Source organism: Furipterus horrens, unplaced genomic scaffold (genome assembly GCF_987537825.1).
Source record: "Furipterus horrens unplaced genomic scaffold, mFurHor1.1.pri manual_scaffold_3, whole genome shotgun sequence".
NCBI classification, from domain to species: Eukaryota; Metazoa; Chordata; class Mammalia; order Chiroptera; family Furipteridae; genus Furipterus; species Furipterus horrens.
Window position 1 is genome coordinate 106,049,173 of NW_028327173.1, and position 20,951 is coordinate 106,070,123.

The following is a 20,951-nucleotide window of genomic DNA, read 5'->3' on the forward strand; positions in this document are numbered from 1 at the left end:
TTCTTCTTTTTTTTTTTTTTTTAGGTTAGTTGTAGTCCCTCATTGTTGTGCAAGGAGGCAAAGTGTGTCTACCTATGGCTCCATCTTGGCTGGAAGTCCTCTATTGGATAAACTGCTTGCCTCCATTTCATCTAGTTCTTCTTCCGAATATTTCTCTTATTCTTTCATTTGGGGTCTGTTTTTTGTGTCTTCATTTTGACTGCTTCTTTGTATTTGTTTCTCTGTATTTGCTGCAAAGACTATTTGGTCAGACACTACTTGTGACTGGCCTTGGGCAACCTGTTTGGAGTTATCATTTGATCCACTGCTTGTGGCTTTATCTGCTGGGCCTAGGAGGGTGCAGAAAGTACCAGGCTGTGCACCAAGGCCGGTTTTTACCAGCACTGGCCCCGCGTGAGGGTCAGCTAAAGTCTCAGGGCTCCCAGAGATCTGCTTTGGTTGTTAAATTTAATTGATGATATAGCCTCATGCTGTACTCAGCAGCCTGGCTTAAGATCCAAAGGGTGGGGCAGAGTTGAGGTGGAGCTGCCTCCAACGCCCCGGCTTGGTTGGAAACTACTCTGTCCAGCAGAGGGTTCACAACCATGGTGGAACAAACTTATCCAGGACACTGTATTTTGTCTGGGGGGGTAAGGGAGGCAGCTGTTCCCTCTAGTGGAGAAAGTGCAACACCTCTGTCTCATGTTTTTTATTGAGAAAGGTATGCATGGGAGATACAAGGTCAAAATTCATAAATCATCAATAGCTTTTAGGCACCTGGATTCCAGTTGACAATTACAGATTACAAGTATCAATATAGAGGGCACAGTGACCAGTCTGTGTCAGGGTCTATTAAACATCTTGATGCCACACTGGCGTTAGATGCAAGGTTTCATATATTCCTTGCTAGAGATTGTTTATAGTTAACTGAGAGATAAGAAAAGCAGAGCAAGCTCCAAAGCATAATAAGCATTCTTTAAATCCAATTCCCATGGAAATCCTCTGAATGGCCTTCAGTCATGTCTCCCGTACAGCCTTCCAGTGTTCTGTTGAAACTTAAAGACGTCCCAGGGTGGGGAAAGTCTGGCTCACGGCCTGGGTTACAATTCCTGAAACCACAAGGAGCGGTTCCCCACACAGAGTAATTCTTGTGGGTGGAGTTACTGTTTTCCCTCAGTCCGATGCCACCTGGAGGGTAGTGCTCTGTCTGAGAATGATGGCTTCTGTGGTATGGGGAATGACTCAGCACAGGGATCCTGGCAGCTGTTCCTTCAGTTTTCTTCCCAGAGTCACCAGTCCCAGACCCGCCTCACTCATCTCCAGTCCACTCTGTTCTCCCTCTTCCAGAGACAGGGTAAGTGGCTACAAACCAGATTTTATGTGTTGACCATTTAAGAGGCTCTTTGCACTTTTAGCCATCTCTCCCAGGTGGATAGAAACCTTGCTGCTTTTCATAGCCAGATATTATTTAGGTTCCTTTCCTGGTTCTGGTGCTCTTGGCTGCGGAGCCCAACTTGGGATTTAAACCTCACACTTCTCAGGGGGAATCCCCCAGCCATGAAACTATCCCTCTGGAACTTCAGCTGCCACCCATGTGAGCCCAGCCAGCCGTCTCCTGCCTCTTCCACACTCCTTACTAGTCATGTTGTGGTGAAATGGTTTCTTCTGTATATCCTTGGTTATAAGGCTTTTCTGCAGCTAGTGTTCAGTTGGTTATTCAGGATGATTTTTTCTTTAATTTAGTTGTAATTCCAGTTTGGTCCTGGGAGGAGGTTAGTGTAGCTTCCACTTACTCCTCTGCCATCTTGGGTCTCCCTTTTCATTACTTATAAAGAAAGAGGAAAGAAAGAGAAAGAGAGAGAAACATTAATGTGAAAGAAAAACATTGATCAGTTACCTTCTCATACTCGCCCCAACCAGGGATTGAATGTACAACCTGGGTATGTGCCCTGACGAAGAATTGAACCAGCAAGCTTTCGGTTTACAGGCCAGCACTTAATCCACTGAGCCCCACCAGCCAGGGCAATACTGAGGAACTTAGAGCTTTGCTAAGCTAAATGTGCATGGGTTATAAGTAAAAGAACAGAAATAGAACTGAGACTCTGATATCCATCTGAAGGGAAGGGCAAAGGAGAAATTTGATTAAGCCAATGGAAGGCAGGAGTGAAGAAAAAGCAGCAAAGAAAAGTATATATGATTAAAAGAATAAAGCACAAAACTTCATGATTCCTATAGAATAAGGGCAGATGGTAAAATCTCTTCATAATCCTCCAAAGCCACACAATCAACAATGAAAGCAAATTAAATCACCCAGCCCTCACCTATAGCATCCTAAGAGATAGAGAATACCTCAAACTTCAATTTATATGTAAATAGAGAGATAAATATCTGACAGCTGACACCTGCAGAGCCTGCTCCAGAGCTAACATCTGAACTGAGGGGTGGAGGTGAGTATGTTCTGTGGAAGAGAGGAGTGCAGCCTGGTCCTAAAGGGGATCAAATACCAACATCAGCTAGAGTTACCCCCAGGAGGGGAGGACCCTATCCTGATAGGGGAAACACTGAGGAAAGGTCTGATACCTGATGGACCTGAGCAGGGACTACATTCATAAAAACTGATGATACGTTAGGTCACAAATAAAATCTCAATAACTTAAAAAAATAGCAATAGTACAAGCAACATTCTCTGATTATAATGCAATAAAATTATAAATTAGTAACAAAATTAAAAGCAAAAAGACCCTTCTACCTAGAAATTTTTAAACTCTCTATTAAGCAACTCTTAGTGAATAAGGTAATACAAACCAAAATTGCAGCTTTTCATAAAAAAGCAATAGTGGACACTCAGCTTATACAAATCTATGAGATACTGCAAAAGCAGTTAGAAGAATATGTATTACATTAAATACTTGTATCAGTAAAATTATCAATTAAAAAGCAAAGTAAACCAAAAGAAAGCAGAATGAAGGAACTAATATAGATATAAGCAGAAATCAATAAGTGAGAAAACAGAAAAAAAATCTTAAAACTGTAAATAAATCTAACTGCTGGTTCTTAGAAAAAATATCCATCAATTGAAAACCATAGCTAATCTAATCAAGAGCAAAAAGGAAAATGAATATGTAAGATAAGAAATGATGAGAAAATAACCATTGAAACAGAAGAAAAATTTAAAAATATTTGGATACTACTTTTCACAAATCTAAAAACATTTTTGAAAAGCTAAATTAAATAGATATTTTCCCAGGGAAGTGTTATTTACCTAATTTGACACTAGTGAGATAGGGTATGTAGTTAAACAGCTGCAACTGAAAAAAGCTCTAAGGAGAAATTAGAACAACTGTAACTGAACAACAATTAAAAAAAAAAGCTACAGGAACTATCAACAAGAAATCAGACCACCCCCCACTGTATTTATGGCTTAAAACCAGCAGAGACCAGCTCAATCCAACATGGAGACTAATTTAGCCTCATTATACACTGATTGCAATACATTTGGGCGCTAAACAACACATCCCAGGCTTGCATGATTGAAAAGTGAAAGCCCATATAAGCACACAAAATGGCTGACAGAGCTTCTCTGAGAAGTCATCATCCCTTTCCCAAAAAGATCCTGAATATTCCTCTCCATTATTGAGTAGCCTACCCCCAGATTAAGTGAACCTCAATCAAAGAACCAGATACTGCTAAAGGAGGCTGCTCTGTCTGTAGAGTAGCCCTCTCCCTGTCTCACTGCTTCACTAATAAACTCACTTTCACTTTAAACTTAATGCTGGCTCAAATTTTAATTGTTTCTAGCTTGTTGAAGTCAAGAACCCACAGTAGACCCTTGGGTCTCCAGACCCCCGAAATGCCTGCATCATTAGTAAATATAAAAATATAGCCCTGGCTGGGTGGCTCAGTGGATTGAGTGTAGGCCTGGGAACCAAAAGGTCACTGGTTCGATTCCTGTCAGGGCACATGTCTGGGTTGTGGGCCCGACCCAGTTGGGGGCATGTGAGAGGCAACCAATCGATGATTCTCTCACTCTATTTCTCCCTTCCCCTCTCTCTAAAAATAAGTAAAGAAAATATTTTTAAGAATGTAAACCAATTAGAGTTACTCCTCAAAAAGTCATGGGCCCATATAGATTCACAGGACAATCTACCAAACCTTCAAAGCTACTTAGAATGTTCCAGAGCATAGAAAAGAAAAAAGTCCACATTATTTTTAAATAGCCATATATATTCTAATGAAACCAAGAAGAAATAGTAGTCTGACAATTATTCATATGTTTATCATTTCCAAAGCTCTTCATTATTTCTTGAAGGTTCAACTCAGTATCTGGTTCCAGGGAAGAAAAGAAGAAATAAGTGAAAACATTTTAAGTTACTCTATTCCCGTGTTTTTGGTAGAATTGTTTCCTAAAGAAAACCACTCCTTGATCTTGGCTCAGTCAAAATTTTGTGCAGTCTGTAATGTTTTTGGTGTGGTAGTCCAATTTTCCTAGTAACTTTATTTATTTATTTATTTATTTATTTTCAAAGTATTTTATTCATTTATTTTTTAGAGAGGGGGAAGGGAGGGAGAAAGAGAGGGAGATAAACACTGGTGTGTGCGATTGCCTCTCGCATGCCCCCAACCAGGGGACCTGGCCCACAACCCAGGCATGTGCCCTGACTGGTAATCAAACTGACGACCTTATGCTTCACGGTCTTGGTGTCCAATCCACTGAGCCACACCAGCCAGGATGTGACTTTATTAATGTGCTGTGAAAGATTCATAATTTGATTATGTAGTGTATATTACATTAAATTGTGGATTAGTGGGGTTTTGATATAACAGTGATTCAGCATTTGAAGATATTGATATTTGATACTCTAGTAAGGAAAATTAGACCCAAATTTAAGCTGGAAAGTCACTGGAATAACTTTTAGAAAGGAATCACAACTATATGACTTTTTAGGTTTTTGGTATGTATGTTAAGAATTGTATACAAATTAAAATGTCTGTGTACTTATCCTAAAACAACCATTAAAATCTCAATTATGAAAAAAAGAAAATGCACTCATGCTCATTAGTCATAATAAATATGCAGATTGAAACAAAAATAAGTCCTGGCTGGTGTGGCTCAGTGGCGTTGAGCGCTGGCCTGTGAATCAAAGGGTCGCTGGTTCAATTCCTACTCAGGGCATATGCCTGGGATTGATGTTTCTCTTCCTCTCTTTCTCCCTCCCTTCTCCTCTCTCTAAAAGTAAATAAATAAAAATCTTAAAAAAAAAAAAAAGGTGTTACTACACACCTATCAGAATAAATTAAAAAGACTGACACGATCAAGTGTTGACAAGGATGTGGAGAAAGTAGGACTCATATATTTCTGCTGGGAGTGTATATTGGTACAGCTATTTGGGAAGTCTGTTTGGCAATATATATTAAGCTGAACATATCCTATATCCTGGCAGTTCAACTCCTAACAATGTATACAACAGAAAGTATACATATGCTCATGATATATAAGAATATTCACTGCAGCATTATTATCATTAGTTCTAACTGGGAAATAATGCAAATGTACATCAACATAGAATTAATAAATATGTTGTATTATATCCATCCCATGCTATACTATAAAGCAATAAAAGTAAAGGAACTACAGTAGTCACTCTCTATATCACGGTTCACTTATTGCGGCCTCACTGTATTGTGGGATTTAAAAAAATATTATATTTAATTATTTATCACGGATTTTTCGCTATATCATGGGATTTTGCGGTACTGTATATATATGTTGTTAAAGTTACATAGGTCTAAGAGTGTAGAATATGTTTAAGAATATAAGTAGTGTTTATAAAAGTGTGGAAAAAGTTAATAAGGGAGTGGGAAAGGTTAATAATGGACTGGGAATGGTTTATAAGTGTGTGGGAAGGGTTTATAAAACCTTAACATATATATAAATACTAAAATAAATGTGAGGTTCCTACTTCGCGGATTTTCATCTGTTACGGGGATAGGGGGGGCGTCTAGAACGTAATACCCGCAATAAGTGAGGGAATACTGTACTGCAATTCACAACAACCTGAAAGACTCTCATTAATATAATCCTTAAGGAAAGAAACCAGACACAAAAGACTATGTATAGTCTTAGAAGTCCAAAAAATAATCTATGGTATTAGATGTCAAGATAACGGTTACATTCAGAGGAGGAGGTAGGTAGCAACTGGGAAGGGGCATGCAAGGTACTTCTGAAGTGTTATTAATGTTCTAGTTTTTTATCTGGGTAATGATTAAATAGATGTACTCACTTTGTGAAAATTCATCAAGTTGTATAAACACAATTTGTACACTTTTTTTTGGGCTGGGCTCACTCACATGTCTGACAGATAGCTAACCTAGGCTGTCTTCCACTAGGGTGGTTCAGGAGACACAGCTCTGCCACATGTGTCTGTCATTCTCCAACAGCTAGCTCAGACATGTTCTCATTATGACAGCAGAGGTGCAAAAGGGGAGCGCCAGCGTCCAAGTCCATTTCAAGTCTTTGCTTCCACCATGAATGCTAACATTCTGTTGGCCAAAGCAAGTCACATGGTGGCAGCTAGAATAAAGGGTGGGCAGGTTACTCCACTCTTGGTGGGCAGGCACTGCAGTTATGTGGTGAAGGGCCTGGGTACAGGCAGGATGATGAATTGGACCATCAACACAATCCACCATAGTGTGGGAGAAAAAAAAGGAAGCTAATGACAAAACAGTGAAACACATAGAATAATTGAGAGAACTACAGGGTGCTTTGAGGGCACAGAAAAGAGTATATTTCATATTTTATCTGGTATTAAAATTATCCATGAAAAAATTCATGCATAGACATACCCTCTTCCAGATGATGAACTTCTTGTATATGATTCATTCTCACATTTCCACAGCTTCTGGAATAATGCCTTGCATAAAATAGGCACTTGAACACTTGTGAAACAAATCTTCAGCCATAAAGGTAGTAATTTCTTCTTTGTCTATTTTTATTTCAGCATCCAAGAAAAGGAAGACACCCACATATGCCACAAGACATATCTTTATATTTTACATTCATTTTAGTGGACTCCTAATCTCTACTCATAGAATAACCTCCAGTCAAGTTAAGGGTTGGAGGAGTTCCAGCACAGTGTTGGGTGGGTGGATTCATTTAGAGTTTGATATGTTCCCTTTTTTATTTTTTAGAGGTTCTCCTATGTTTTTTTTTTTTTTATTGTGGTAAAATATACATATCATTTTAACCATTTTTAAGGGTACAGTTCAGTGGCAATAAGTACACTCACATTATTGTGCAGCCAACATACTTTTAATTTTCAGAACTTTCTCATCATACCAAACTAAAACTCTGACTCCACTAATCAATAACTGCCTTCCAATGCCTGGCAGCCACCATTCAACTTTCCATCTCTTCGAATTTGACTACTGTACACCTCATATTGTTACCAAACCAAAGTGAGGTTTGGCTACCCAATGCCACCAATAGGCAACTCCAGAGGCAGAGGCTGGTGAGAAAGGAAAGAGGTTTTTATTCAGATGCTGCAAGATCTGGAAGAATGGCAGATTCATGTCTCAAAGCCCATCAGTTCAGGAAAACCCAGGGAAAGCCCAGCTGTCCTCAGCCAGAACAAAACCAAGGCAGCGTCAGACCTCCTGCTCCCAATTAAAGTAACATCATTTGGGAACTGCAGGTGGCTGCTGAGCGATTATCCAGGAAGCTAAGTTTGTTCTGGTTGCAGTTCAGCTTCAGGCTCCTTACTGTGGAACCAGTGCCACCTTTGGCCATGCGGCTTCTAGGGCCACAAGGTGCCATGAGTGCACCAGCCAGTGTGTTCACCAGGAGGGCAAGAGTGCATCCCCTCCTGTCCCTGAGATTGTATTAGTTTTGGATGTAAGATGACCGATCACCTTCCCAAATACTAACACACTCCAGGAGGGTCCAACTTCCAAACAATCCCTCTTTTCCCCAACTACATGACAGGCTTCTTTGGCCAACACCTTACCCCTGCCGCTATTCTGATCCCTATGGTACATGTCCTGACTTCACTTAGTCCCACACAAATCAGGTACTGCTATCCAGTTACCTTGCCAGCCTTGCACGTGCTCAGTCCAATATTTCCTCCTGCTGCCATTTAGGAAGGGAGTGGGGAAGACTCCCAGTGGCACTCTGCTAACTTCACGCCTCCGACCCCGAGAGCCAAGTCTGCACATACAGCCTGTGGACCATATTCAGGACCACCACGAGAGTAAAGAAGGCTGAAAAACCCCACCTGCCCTCTCAAGCAGTGCCCAGAATGGTTTCTCAGGCAATGCCAAGGAGGCCCTAGTGGGAGGCGTGGGACCTCTGAGCACAACCTCATGTCCACCTGACAAAACGACACGAGCTTAAACCCAGCCTCTACCACTTCCTGGCTTACTGACCCTGCCGAGTTTCAGAAATGACACTCAGCCCCATGCTCCCTGTGAGCCCAAAGGCAACAGGGAAGCAGACAGCTGTGCATGGAGACATGCAATAAGACCCAATCCCATGGATCTTCTTCTTGGCTACTGAGGTGAGCGTGCCATGAAGCAGAGCAGATGGTGTCACTCCTGTTTGACCCTCCACAGCTCCCTAGAGACCACCCTGCCCAGGCCCTCTGCTCCTCACATGCAGGCAGGCACCTGTTCTCCTCTCTGGCTCCACATCTCAGAATCTTCTCCACTAGGACACTGCCTTGAGCCTTGTAGTTCTCAGAATGTCACACGTCCCTCCACACGTGCCTGCACACCATGCCTCCACCGTGAACAACCGCCCCCCCCCACCCCCTGCCTGGCTGACCTCTAACTAATACTTTTGACAAGCAGCTTAAACACCCCTTCCTCAGAAGTTTTGCCTGACCTAGACCCTCACCTCAAGCCTGGGCCAGGCTTCTAGCCCTGTTCTCCCCAAGTTCAGTAACTAACTGCCTGACACCCCACGCCCCTCTGGCAGAAATGAGGATGGCGCATCTCTAGCCCAGGAACCGGACCCAGGCCCAGGCTCAGCATTTACACGCTCAGTGCTCAGGCGGCGCTCATGGAGTGAATGAATGGACCAACACTGCTATAAACATCCAAGCCAGGCGGTCCGTGGAGTCAGGCCACGGCCGCTGCGTGCAGGGGTAGAAGTCACAGGGACAACTGCCCTTGTGGGGAGCCTCCTCTGGTTACACTGCCATGCCCCTGCTGTTCCTAGAGTGAAGCATGCCAAGTAGGAAGGCCCTCCAGAGGGCAGAAGAAAGCTCGGTATCCTAAGTGCCCAGGACAGCCGCATGGGCACCAGGAGTGGGGAAGACTGACCTGAAGGCTGGGCTGCCCAGAGGCCTGCAGGGCATGCTGCAGGGCTTGGCTGAAGAGGTCATTGGTGATGGGCGTCCCTGACTGGACACCAGCGGACATTGGTGAGGTCCCAGAGGAATGGCCCTAGTGAGACAAACCAGTGGTCAGGGCCAGCCTCAGAGCCATCTCAATCTCCCAGCACATACCCACTGCTGTCATATCACCCCACGGTGCCCCCGGGGTGCCCAACTACCACCTTCCAACAGGGGCCTGCATGAGACAAACACACAGAGGTACCTAAAGGCTCATCAGACGGGCAGGAAATGCTCCCTTCTCTTCTGCTCCAGGGAAATGGAATCGAGCCCCCAACCTAGGCTAGGACCCTAGTTCTGGAAACTGGAGTGACTATCACTAGAAATACTTAAGCCATGGAGGGCTGGGCCCTGCCAGGGATGGGGAGGCGCACTTTATGTGAGGGAGGGTTCTCCTGAACTACTCAGGAGAAGGAGTCGGTCAGGACTGTGCCACACCCTGGACTTCTGAGCCCTAAAGGCAAGTGAGAGAAAGGTCTCGCAGTGAGAAACCCTCGAAGTTTCAGGCAGAGTTCAGCGCAAACCAGATGCCAGGCTCAGCAAGGGCAAATCCACCCACCGCCAGGGAGCTTCTCCCCTGGGGGCCCAGCCTCCACCTTCCTGCCCCCTCGCCATACCTGGGTGCCAGGAGTCGGCGTGTGAGAGCTGCTCTCTGGAGTGCTGGCCAGAGCCAGGGCAGTGGCCAGCTCGCTCTGGGTGATGGGCCGGGGTCCAGCAGCTCCAGTGTACCCCAGGGAGGCTGGGCGGGAGCTGGAGGTGCTGCTAGAGGGCGTGGACCTGGCCCTCTGGAGAAGGGAGGCACCCAGAATCAGGGAAGGGGCCCCGTGACAGTCCCAGATAACCCCACCCCCATCCCATGTACAGTTCTTGCGAAGACTCCCCAAGCTGCCAGGTTCAGAAAGCAATAGCATGCCACAGACTTGGCCACCAAAGGGCCTATGACCACCTCGCAGCTTGAGCCCCAGGCCCCAAGGAGGGTGCATCCGTGGGACCACATTCCCCAGAGGGCAGGCAGCCGCGCCACTTACTGGGTGAAAGTCGTCCTCATCATCAGAGAGCCCTTCAAACAGGAAGCCACCTGGAGGAGGGAGAACAGATTTCAGGAGGAGGAACAGAAAGGCACAGGCGTAGCTTCAGAATCTCAGCTCAGATACGCTCCAAATTCATATTTTCATCTCTCCTCTTGGAAAATTACAGGACAGATGCACTCTCTGACTCAAACCGAGAGTTCCCGAGGAACACCCTCTGCCAGTGCTATACATAGCTGCTGAGCGAAGCATTTTCCTGGGCCACTGCCGGCTCCTGAGGGGACCTGCACGACAGCTCTCCTGGGACTCACCTGGCATGTCCCGGTACGAGCTGGAGGGCGTGCTCCGGGAAGACGAGTCCGCCCCCGGTAGTGCCGTACTGCCTGCCACCGAGTGCAAAACCAGGACAATGGCATTGACTAGGGCTGGGTGAGCAGGGACCAACCTGGAACAGGGTCAGGAAGAAACCCAAGGGTGAGTAGGAAGGAGAGAGCGCCCTCGCCATGACAAAAGTCTGGGTGGCCCTCAGAAATATCAAGCCCCTTGCGCCTGCCCTTAAGTTCCTTAGTCCTCAGCACCTCCTTCCTGTTGGCCCTGTCCTCCTCTGCTCTGCGCCTAGCCTTCAGTCCTGGGATCCATTGTCAACGCTTCCCCTTCCCCTCGGCATTATGGGATAGGACAGCCTGGGAGGCTCAGGGATCAGTCTCTGGTCTCCACTCTACCACTACTTCCCGGGTCCCCTCTCTTCCCTTGGGGGGTGGGGGGAAAGCTTTTTTCTTCACTTGCAAAATAAGAGACATAACCTCTGCTGCCCTGTCGAGCTCCAAACTACAGGGATCTATGCACCTGCTTCCTTCCCCAGCTTCACATCCTTCCAAGGATCCTTCATAGCTACTGAATGAGAGCCAAACTGAGCCCAGCCCATGAGGCCACCTCCCTCCAACCCTGCTTCACCTCCACAGCAGTATGTGTTCCTGCCCTTGGGCTTGTCGTTCCCTCATAGCACCCTGCTCATTCACACCTCCTGACATATTTATTTATTTATTTTTTCACTGTGTGGTTGCCTCTGACTCCCGCCCCCAGCTGGGGACCTGACGTGGAACATAGTAATGTGCCCTGACTGGGAATCGAACCAGCGACACTTGACTCGCAGGCCGACACTCAATCCACTGAGCCACAGCAGCCAGGGCTGTCCTGACATATTTAGAAGGAAGACTTCGGGGTAGTCAGGGACTGGGCTCCAGGAGCCGAACTCGGGGCAACAGGTAGGCTCTGGCCCTACCGTATGAGGAGAGATAGGGTACTCTTTAAGAAGACGGGCTTACATACGTATCAAGCATGTTGGGATCGGCAAACACAGAGAAAAGGTCCTTGTCCTGGAGAACCCCTAAGGAGAACAAGACTCACCTCAGAGACTGAAACCCAGCCAGATCCAGGAGGGAGAAGAGGTGCTGGGCCTCAGAGCAACTGGCTCAACAGGGACACAGGACCACAAAGCACCCCACGTAAGAACGGGAAGAAAGAAAGCACCAAGCAGCACAACTGAGTGCTCTCCATCTTGTTCCCTGCTCACCACCTCACCTCACCCTGCAGTGAAGTCATGTACCGTGTACCAACATGCCGGCCTTTCCCCCGCATTATCTCTGGGTTCTTCCCTGATCTATCAAGGTGTTCGAGAAGTCTTCCCTGATTGCTGCAGTTTGGGCTAACCACTGCCCTCATCTGACACCCTCACAGTTTCACTGATGGTATTAGTTAGGCTGAGGGGCTGACAGCTCTTGGAGGGCTGGGTATGTAGAACACATCTTGGTTCTCCCCGCCCCCACACAAGACCAGTGATTCTCAAAAAGATGGTCCAAGTCTCTTTAGCGTGATTGCCTTCTTCTGGTTTCTGCTTCTCCAACAACTGCTATTTCCTCAAGTTCGGCTCTGTACTTACCAAGAGCAATGGGGTCACTGCTGAGGCCTGGGGTGGCCACAATGATCTGATCCAGAGACTCCTTATTGCTCAGCATCTTAAAGACCTGCAGGAGAAATGGGGAGGGTGGGCTGAGCTCAACCCATCTGCAGGCTCCCTCACTCTACTCAAGTACTTGCTCCCTTTAAGTGCCTGCACATACACCACCACAATGGAACAACAGCCTCAGGAATCAGAGGAACCTTTTTCTTCCCTGAGATCCTGGCTTACTGCAGGGGAAGCAAACAATTTTTTTTTTTAAAGGCAGTATCATAATAAACCTTCAATCTCTAGCCCTTCCCCCATCTACACTCCTAAAGCTTCCAAAATAAAAGCTCTCATTACAAGCCAATAACAAAGGTTTCTCTAGGTCCCAAGAGTCCTTTTTAATCTCCATACAATTATAATTTCATGTTCTTATATATCGGGAAGTTTGCAGCTGTATCAATTTTGCTTATCAACTCTCCTACAGAGAGACATCAGTGCATTTCCCAGTGAGGAAATCCGGGTGAGGGGCAGCGAGCAGGCAGTTTGGCCAAATTCCAAGAATGACGCCCAGCAGAGACCATATGTGGATCCTTTGGCTGTAATCATATGCATTCTGTGCGGCCAATATCAGGAGAGGCTGTATCATTATTATGAGATGGAAATCAACGCTACTTAGCTGAGGCAGCCTCTTTGGGGCAAGACCCACAGACACAGCAAAAACTCCCGGAGGAACTCTTGGTAGCCATGGCAACGGGCTCCCAGCTCCCACTCTACACCACTCTCCAGCACTCACTCTCTCCTGCAGGTCTGGCAAGTCTCAGGCAGGGGCTGCAGCACACACTCACCGCCTCCCTGTAGGAGGAGCTGCTGTGCAAGGCAGTGTGCAGCACCCGGAACTCCCGCAGGGCAGCCACTTTGTCCACAGGTTCTGTGGACAAGACACACAGTTACCCTACAGCCCAAGCCCTGCCCGTACTGCAGACACAGAACAGCATTTCAGCACATGGCCAGGTGCAGCTTGGTCTGCAGGTTCCCTCCTTCGTCACCCCACTAAGAATGTGAATGCCCATTCAGAAAAACCCACTCTGTTAAGCATCTTCAGTAGATAATCAAAGTCAAGTTCCAGCAGAGAGGAATCTTATCTCATGAAAGAGAATGCTCTGATCAACGTCCCACTGCAGGAATTCCAGACTGCTCACATTTGAAAAGGAGGAAGGTATAACCAACTCAGTAGTTTTCAGACAGTGATTTAAAGTACTAAGTGCTGCAAAAGCCACCTGAACAATAGGGAGCTACGTTGACACAATATGTTAACAGAAATAGAACACAAAGTTGTATGTGCGTCCTCTAATAAAACCACATAAAACGCGTCAGGGTGCATGTGGTTCCAAGGCGCGGGGGTGGGGCGGGGCGGGGGGCACAAGGGAAAGAACAGCACTTAGTATGGTGACAGGATCCGGGGTAATTGTTTTCTCTGATACCTTCTTTCAGGCTTCCTTAGTATTATTTTTGAATTTAAAAAAGTTACAAGAGGGACCAAGAAAACACACTGTCCTTCTGGGGCTCTTTAACAAACTTTCACCACCTACTGGATATCAAGTGTTCCTTTTTGATTTTTGGACACTAAGATTGATATATACATATGGGAAAGTTTAGCAGCTGTCTTGGTGTTACTTAGTTACTTTACTATCTAGGCTATCAGCCCATTTCATAGGTGAAGAAATGTGGGTAAAAGAAAGGGGAGTAGGTAAGTTCACCCTGGGTCACACTTTTAAAGTGTGGTTACCCTCAACTTGTGATCCGGTAGACTGTGTACTTCCTGCCCAACTGCAGGAACACCATTTCCAAGCAAGGGGATGGCCCCCCTGTGGCTCCAAGTGGAACCACATCCTTACCTATACTAATTGTGAGGATTAACTCTCCTGAAAAAAATTCACCTTAAGCAAATTACCTAATTTATTCATTCAAGCATTTACTCCATGCCTGGTTTGGGGCAAGGCGCAAGAGTGTAAAGAATAAAGAGTCCGTGACAACAAGGAACTCTTAGGACAGCAGGAGAAACGAGACTAGGTCGAACAAAAACCATACAATTACTAAATACCATGCTGACGACCTCGGTGGAGGCGCAGATCCCAGCTGGGGCACTAGGAATAGAAGACAGACAGCCATTACTAACAGGGACAGCTAGGACAAAGAGCTGTCTCCCAGGAGAGACCATTTGAGAGGGTATTTAAGGTAGAGCTGATGTTTCCAGGGAGAGAAGGTAGTCCAACCTTACGCGAGAACACGCGTAAAGGCATGGAGGAATAAAATGAGGTCCTCTGAAGGAACAGCAAGTCTTCTCTTGTGACTGGAGACTGGGGAACACACCCCTGCTCAAACGGCAGGCTGCGGAGATCCTGAAGGGATTTGTGACCGTCCACAGAAAACCACCAAAGAGATCTAGGTGGGAAGGGAAGGTCTGACAGCTTCTTCTCCTACAGGTGCTAATCTAATGGGAGATCAAAACATGAGCTTCCTGGAGGGTGGGTGGAGGTGGAAGAGGGAGAGGGTATGGGGGTGGGTGGGCGGGTGGGAATAAATGGTAATGGAAAAAAGACAATAAAAAATAATGTAGATAAAAAAATAAATAAAATGCAAAGGGAAAAAAAGGAAATTGCTTCCTTCTGGAAGAACACTCAAGGATAAAATATCTAAAATGCCATCAGAAGGCAGTTACTTTTCAGATCTAAAAGCCTGTCTTTACTTCCCAATTAAAAGTCCATTTGTTTTGCCCTGGCTGGTGTGGCTCAGTGGATTGAGCACCAGTCTGCAAGCCAAAGGGTTACTGGTTTGATTCCCAGTCAGGGCACGTCGGCTGTGGGCCTGGTCCCCAGTTGTGAGTGTGCGAGAGGCAACCACAAATTGATGTTTCTCTCCCTCTCTTTCTTCACCCCTTCACCTCTCTCTAAGAATAAATAAATAAAATCTTTAAAAAAAGGAAGTATTAAAAATCACATCATAACAGTGTTTTCTAAAAGTGTGCCTATTGTGAGGATAATACAATTAAAAATAAAAATAAAAGTTCGTTTGTTTCTAAAATAAATGTCCAGGCCCTGGCTGGATAGTTCAGGTGATTAGAGCATGGTCTGGATTTGCCGAGGTTGCAGGTTTGACCCCTGGTCACGGCACATACAAGACTCAACCAATGAATGCCCCAATAAATGGAACAATCGATCTTTCTCTCTTCTCTCCCCTTTCCCCACTGTCTCTAAAAATCAATCAATAAAATGAGTTAAATCTCCATGTAGACGTGGGGAAGAAAAGGATTCTTAATATCTTAAAGCGATAATCAGCTAAGAGTCCTGGTTGTCTCCCTGACATCTCTGCGTTAATCTCACCTTTTGGAGAGCCAGCCCAGGGAAAAGATCACCGGCTCTTGAGCCAGGAAAAACTGCATTCACATCCCAGCTCTTGAATTCATTTTCTAAGTAGGTGACCTTGAATAAACACCTTTCTAACCCTCTCTTTCCTCATCTATAAAATGCTAATTTTGTCACTTATCCTGTAGGGCCAGCAAGGTGTCCACGCCCCCCCGCACCCGCACCTCCCGGCCTAGCCGAAGCCCCCGTGCGACAGCAGAGCCCGCAGCTCAGGAAGGGGGACAAGGGTGGAGGTCCCAGCCCCGAGAAAGGGTCTTGACCAGTGGCCCAGCGCTGAAGGACTGAGAGCGTCTGGGTGGCTAGAGGGGCCCGCTCCCTCCGCCTGTGCCCCGGCGCTGCGGCTCCCAGCTGTGGGCGCACTTGGAGCGACTTAGCCGCAGCTCCAGGCCCCCGCCAGCTCCCCGCAGCGTTCCAGCCACTCCAGCGTGTCACTGTGCACACTCACACTCACCCAGACCCGCACACTCCTCGCGAGGTCAGCCCGGGACCCGCAGAGGCTCGCGCACACACGCACTCGCACTCGCACGGGTGTCGCACACTCGTCACCCACCCCACGGACCAGCGATCTACCCGCCGCACCACCCACCGTTCCAGACAGCAGAGATGCGGGGTCCGCTCCTCGGGTGGCCGCGGGTGTCGGCGGCCACCCAGAGCAACAGCAGTAGCAGCCGCAGCAGCAGCCCGGGCCGAGGCTGCCTGCCTGGGATGCGGGCGGGCTGGATGCCGAGGGCGGTGCATCCGGGCGGAGGCGGTGTCATCCCGCGGTCCCAGAGCGGCGAGCAGCCTAGACTGAGCCGGCACCAGAGTACAGACTGATACCAGCGCGAAGAGGCGGAGTCAGATGCATGACCCCACCCCGCCCCTCCCCCGCCTCTCCTAGGCTTTCTCGCCTCCGGGCTACCCAAGGGGGGCGCAGTGCCCACCGCCAGGAGAACCTTCGTCACTCCTCCCCTGCACTTCCACGGGAGAACCCCGCGAACTGGGATCCGCGGTAGTCCTGACCCCCTCTCAGGGCCTCAGATCCACTCCCCTGAGCCCATGAAAGGGTTGGCCTAGGAGGCGGGGAGGACATCTGCTGCCAGGCATCCTCGCTAATGTCCAGCTCAGTGGTTTGGCCCTTGAAGGCTGTGGTTGTCAGAGGGTAGGCTGGCCTGAGTGAACACGGCTCCCTCTGAGCTTATAAGCAGGAGCAAGATGCTGCCTCCTCAGGTGGGGTGAGTGTTAGAGCCTCAATGACCTGTAGGGAGCACTCAGCGCCCCATCATTGCTCTGCTGTGAGAAGGTGGAATTTTCATCTTGGTATGTGCTCAGAAAATCTGAACCAATTTCCCTGTGAGTGCACAGGTAATAGTTAAGAAGGCCCCATTTGTTATTTTGAGGTAGTAGTTGCCTTCTATTACTAATTTGTTGTTTTTTACCTTGAGAGAACTTTGAATTCTGTCAATGCCTTTTCTATATTGAGATGCTCATGTGTTTTCCTTACATTTTGCTGATATGGTATATTGATAAATTTTCAAACGATGTAACATCCTTGCATTCCAGGAATAAATCCCACCTCTTCCCATGTAGTAGCTTTTTAATAAATTGATGAAATTTGTTTGCTAGTATTTTGTTGAGGATTTTTGTATCAATGTTCATAAGGGTTGTAGGTTTCTTTTGTTTTCTGTCTGGCTTTGGTATCAGGGTAATCCTGCCCTTGTAAAATGAGTGAGGAAGTGTTCCTTCCTCTTTAACTTTTTGGAAAACTTTTGAAAAGAATTGGTACTATTACTTCTTGAAACATTTGGTAGATTCACCAGTGATGTCATCAGGTCCAGGGCTTTATATCGTTGGTAGGTTTTTGATTACTGGTGAAACCTCTTAACTAGTGCTAGTCCTATTAAATTTTTCCATTTCTCTGTGATTTAGCCTTGGTAGGTTCTGCATTTCTAGAAATATGTCCATTTCATTTAGTTTATCCATTTTGTGGGAGACAATTGTTCTTAGTCTCTATTATATTTCTGTAAGACTGCTAGTAATGTCTCCACTTTCATTTTTTTTAGTCCTTTAAGTTTTCTCTCCTTTTTTTTTAAGTCCATCTACCCAAAGGGTTGTTACTTTTGTTGACTCTTTAAAAGAACCAGCTTTGACTTCCGGCCGAGATGGAGGCTTAGACTGACACGCTGGGTCTCCCTCTACAACTAAGAAGGAATACAACTACCTCAAAACAAAAGATAACTAGAAATTCCAGAAAATAAAACTACATGGAAGCCCAACGTATGAAGTTATAAACCAGCGGTGCTCGTCTGGACGGGTAGGAGGGGCGAGATCAGAATCCGGACGGAAGGGTTGGCTGAGCTGTCCGCGGTAGCAGCGGGAACAGCGGCGGTACTGCGAGAAATGCCAGGGGAGCAATCCCAGCTGCAGTTGAGACCCGGCAGCTCCCGATTCCAACGCTGGGGAAGGCAGACCCCCCCCCCCATTGCCTTGGACGGTGAGGCTGTGGGGAAGGAGCCTCCCGGTCTCTCGGCGGTGAGTAACAGCAGGAATCCATCTTGGACCCCTGTCCCCACACAGAGCCACAGAGTGGCAAAAAAGGTCGCCGATCGCCACCGGTCACTGATCGCTGCCGGTCGCTGGGCAGTGACAAGTGCACGGGGCTCCGCCCCCTATAGCCTGCCCGGGAAGAAAGCTAAACACAAATCTGTTAGAATGAGGCAGGCAACGATTGAAATCCTGGTGACGCAGCTCACCAGGCAGCAGATGAGAGAGAGAGACCTGACAGAGGAACAAATAAAAAACCTTTCGGAGGCTCAGTTCAGAGCTATAGTGATAAGGTGGCTTACAGAATTAACAAAAGATTTGGAACAAGACAGGGAAGGAACGAAAGCTACTCATATTGAAATGAATGAAAACACATATGAGACAAGTGGTGAGGAAATAAAATCCAAAGATCAAATCAACAAACCAGAACACAGGGAAGGAACAAACAGACAACCAGTGCAGAAAGAGGAAACAAAAAGTGAGGAAAGTGAGGACAGCTATAAGCGATCGAACGTTTGGTTAATAGGATTGCCAGAGAGTGAAGAAGAACTAGAAATTGAAATATTATGTGAAAAAATAATGAAGCAGAACTTCCCTAACTTGGGGAAGGAAATAGACTTACAGGTCCAGGAAGCACAGAGAGTTCCAGAAAAACTGGACCCATTATAATCAAATTGTCAAAAATTAAAGATAAAGAGAGAATCTTAAAAGCAGCAAGAGAGAAGAAAAGAATCATGTATAAAGGGGTCCCAATTAGACTATCAGTGGATTTCTCAAAAGAGACCCTGCAGGCAAGAAGGAACTGGCAAGAAATATTACAAGTAATGAAAATCAAAAACCTACAGCCATGAATAATCTATCGAGTGAAACTGTCATGGAGAATAGAAGGGCAGAGAAAGTGCTTCCAGGACAAAGTAAAACTGAAGGAGTTCATTAGATCCAAACCACTATTATATGAGATGTTAAAGGAACTGGTTTAGAAGAAGGAGGATCAAAACTATGAACATTAAAATGAAAACTGCATCACAACAACCAACAACAGAAGCTAGGGAATCGAAACAAAGGCAAACTAAGTAGGCAATGAGAGTGGAAAAAGAACTATAGGTATGGGGAACATATAGTGGGGAGGTCAACAGGGAAGGGGAAGGGGGAAAGGGAGGGAGATAGTACAGGAATTAAGAAGCATAGTAGGAGGGAATGGAGTAGACAGGAAGAGGTTGAGAAGAACTATATGCACAACCAATGGGCATGGACTAAAAGGGGGGGACAACTGGAGGGAGGGGTGCCACTGGGTGGAGGGGAGCAGAGGGAAAAGAAATTGGGACAACTGTAACAGCATAATCAATAAAGCAAAAAAAAAAAAAAAAAACAGCTTTTGGGTTTTTGATTTTTCTATGTTTTTCTCTTCTCTATTTTATTTATCTATACTGTAAAATTTGTTTCCTCCTTTCCTTTTCCTAGTTCCTTATAGTTGACATACAATATAATATTAATTTTAGTACACAACAGTGTGATTTCACATTATATACCTTCAAAAATGATCATCATAAGTTTAGTACCCACCTATCACCATACAAAGTTATTACAATATTATTAGTTATATCACTTATGCTCTACATTACATCCCTGTGACTCATTTATTTTATAACTGGAAGTTTGTACCTGTTTTTTAAGTACATTTTATTAATTATGCTATTACAGTTATCCCCAATTTTTCCCTCTCTGCCCCACGCCCCTGCCCAGTACCTCCCTTCCCTCCAGCAATCTCCACTCCCTGAGTTCATGTCTATGGGTCATGCATATAAGTTTTTTGGCTTCTCCATTTCCTATACTATTCTTTAAAAAATCTTTTAAAAATATTTTTTAGTGATTATGCTGTTACAGTTGTCCCAATTTCTTATCCCTTTGCTCCCCTCCACCCAGCAACACCCCTCCCTCCAGGAGTCCTCCCCCTTAGTCCATGTCCATGGGTAGTGCATAAAGCTCTTCTCAACATCCCCCTGTCCAATCCCCACCCTCCTACTATGCTTCTTAATTCCTGCACCATTTCCCTCCCTCACCCCACTTCTACCTCCCAGATGAACTCCTGCCACATGCTCCCCATACCTATGATTCTGTTCCCACTCTAGTTGTCTGCTTAGTTTACCTTTGTTTCTATTCCCTAGTTTCTGTTGTTGATAGTTGATACTGTTTTCATTTTAATGTTCACATTTTTTATCTTCTTTTTCTTAAATAAGTCCATTTAACATTTCATATAATAATGGTTTGGTGTTAATGAACTCCTTCAGCTTTACCTTGTCTGGGAAGCATTTTATATGCCCTTCCATTCTGAATGATAGCTTTGCTGGATAGAGTAATCATGGTTGTGGGTCCTTGTTTTTCATTGCTTTGAATATTTTCTGCCAGTCCCTTCTTGCCTCCAGTTTTTTTTTGAGAAATCAGCTGACAATCTTATAGGGACCCCTTTGTAGGTAATTCTCCTCTTCTCTCTTGCTGCTTTTAAGATTCTCTCTTTATCCTTAACCTTTGGCATTTTGATTATGATGCATCTTGGTGTGGTCCTCCCTGGGTCTAGTTTGTTTGGGACTCTGTGCTTCCTGGACCCATATGTCCATTTCCTTCCCCAAATTAGGCAAGTTTTTCTTCATTATTTTTTCACATAATT

At 45.8% G+C, this 20,951-nt stretch overlaps 1 protein-coding gene across 1 annotated transcript; it reads right to left on the reverse strand.

The window, feature by feature from the left end:
• Positions 1–673: 673 nt before the first annotated feature.
• LOC150015672 (ubiquitin-like protein 7) lies at positions 674–16,561 on the reverse strand. Its single transcript, XM_090270020.1, has 9 exons — positions 16,350–16,561; positions 13,187–13,269; positions 12,336–12,420; positions 11,726–11,783; positions 10,708–10,841; positions 10,397–10,446; positions 9,986–10,153; positions 9,298–9,420; positions 674–1,794 (listed from the first exon to the last, which is right to left on the reverse strand). Exons 1-9 carry the CDS (start codon positions 16,519–16,521, stop codon positions 1,753–1,755), a joined length of 915 nt encoding a protein of 304 aa, XP_090126146.1. The 5' UTR covers positions 16,522–16,561; the 3' UTR covers positions 674–1,752.
• Positions 16,562–20,951: the final 4,390 nt, after the last annotated feature.

Bases quoted from the DNA above. Each gene is read 5' to 3' on its own strand.
- LOC150015672 (XM_090270020.1), bottom strand. From the start codon at position 16,521: ATGACACCGCCTCCGCCCGGATGCACCGCCCTCGGCATCCAGCCCGCC. The intron at 10,842-11,725 runs GTATGTAAGCCC...ACCCTGTTCCAG, and splicing joins GATCCCAACATGCTTGATAC to GTTGGTCCCTGCTCACCCAG. The intron at 9,421-9,985 runs GTATGGCGAGGG...TTGTCTCACTAG, and splicing joins CGCCGACTCCTGGCACCCAG to GGCCATTCCTCTGGGACCTC.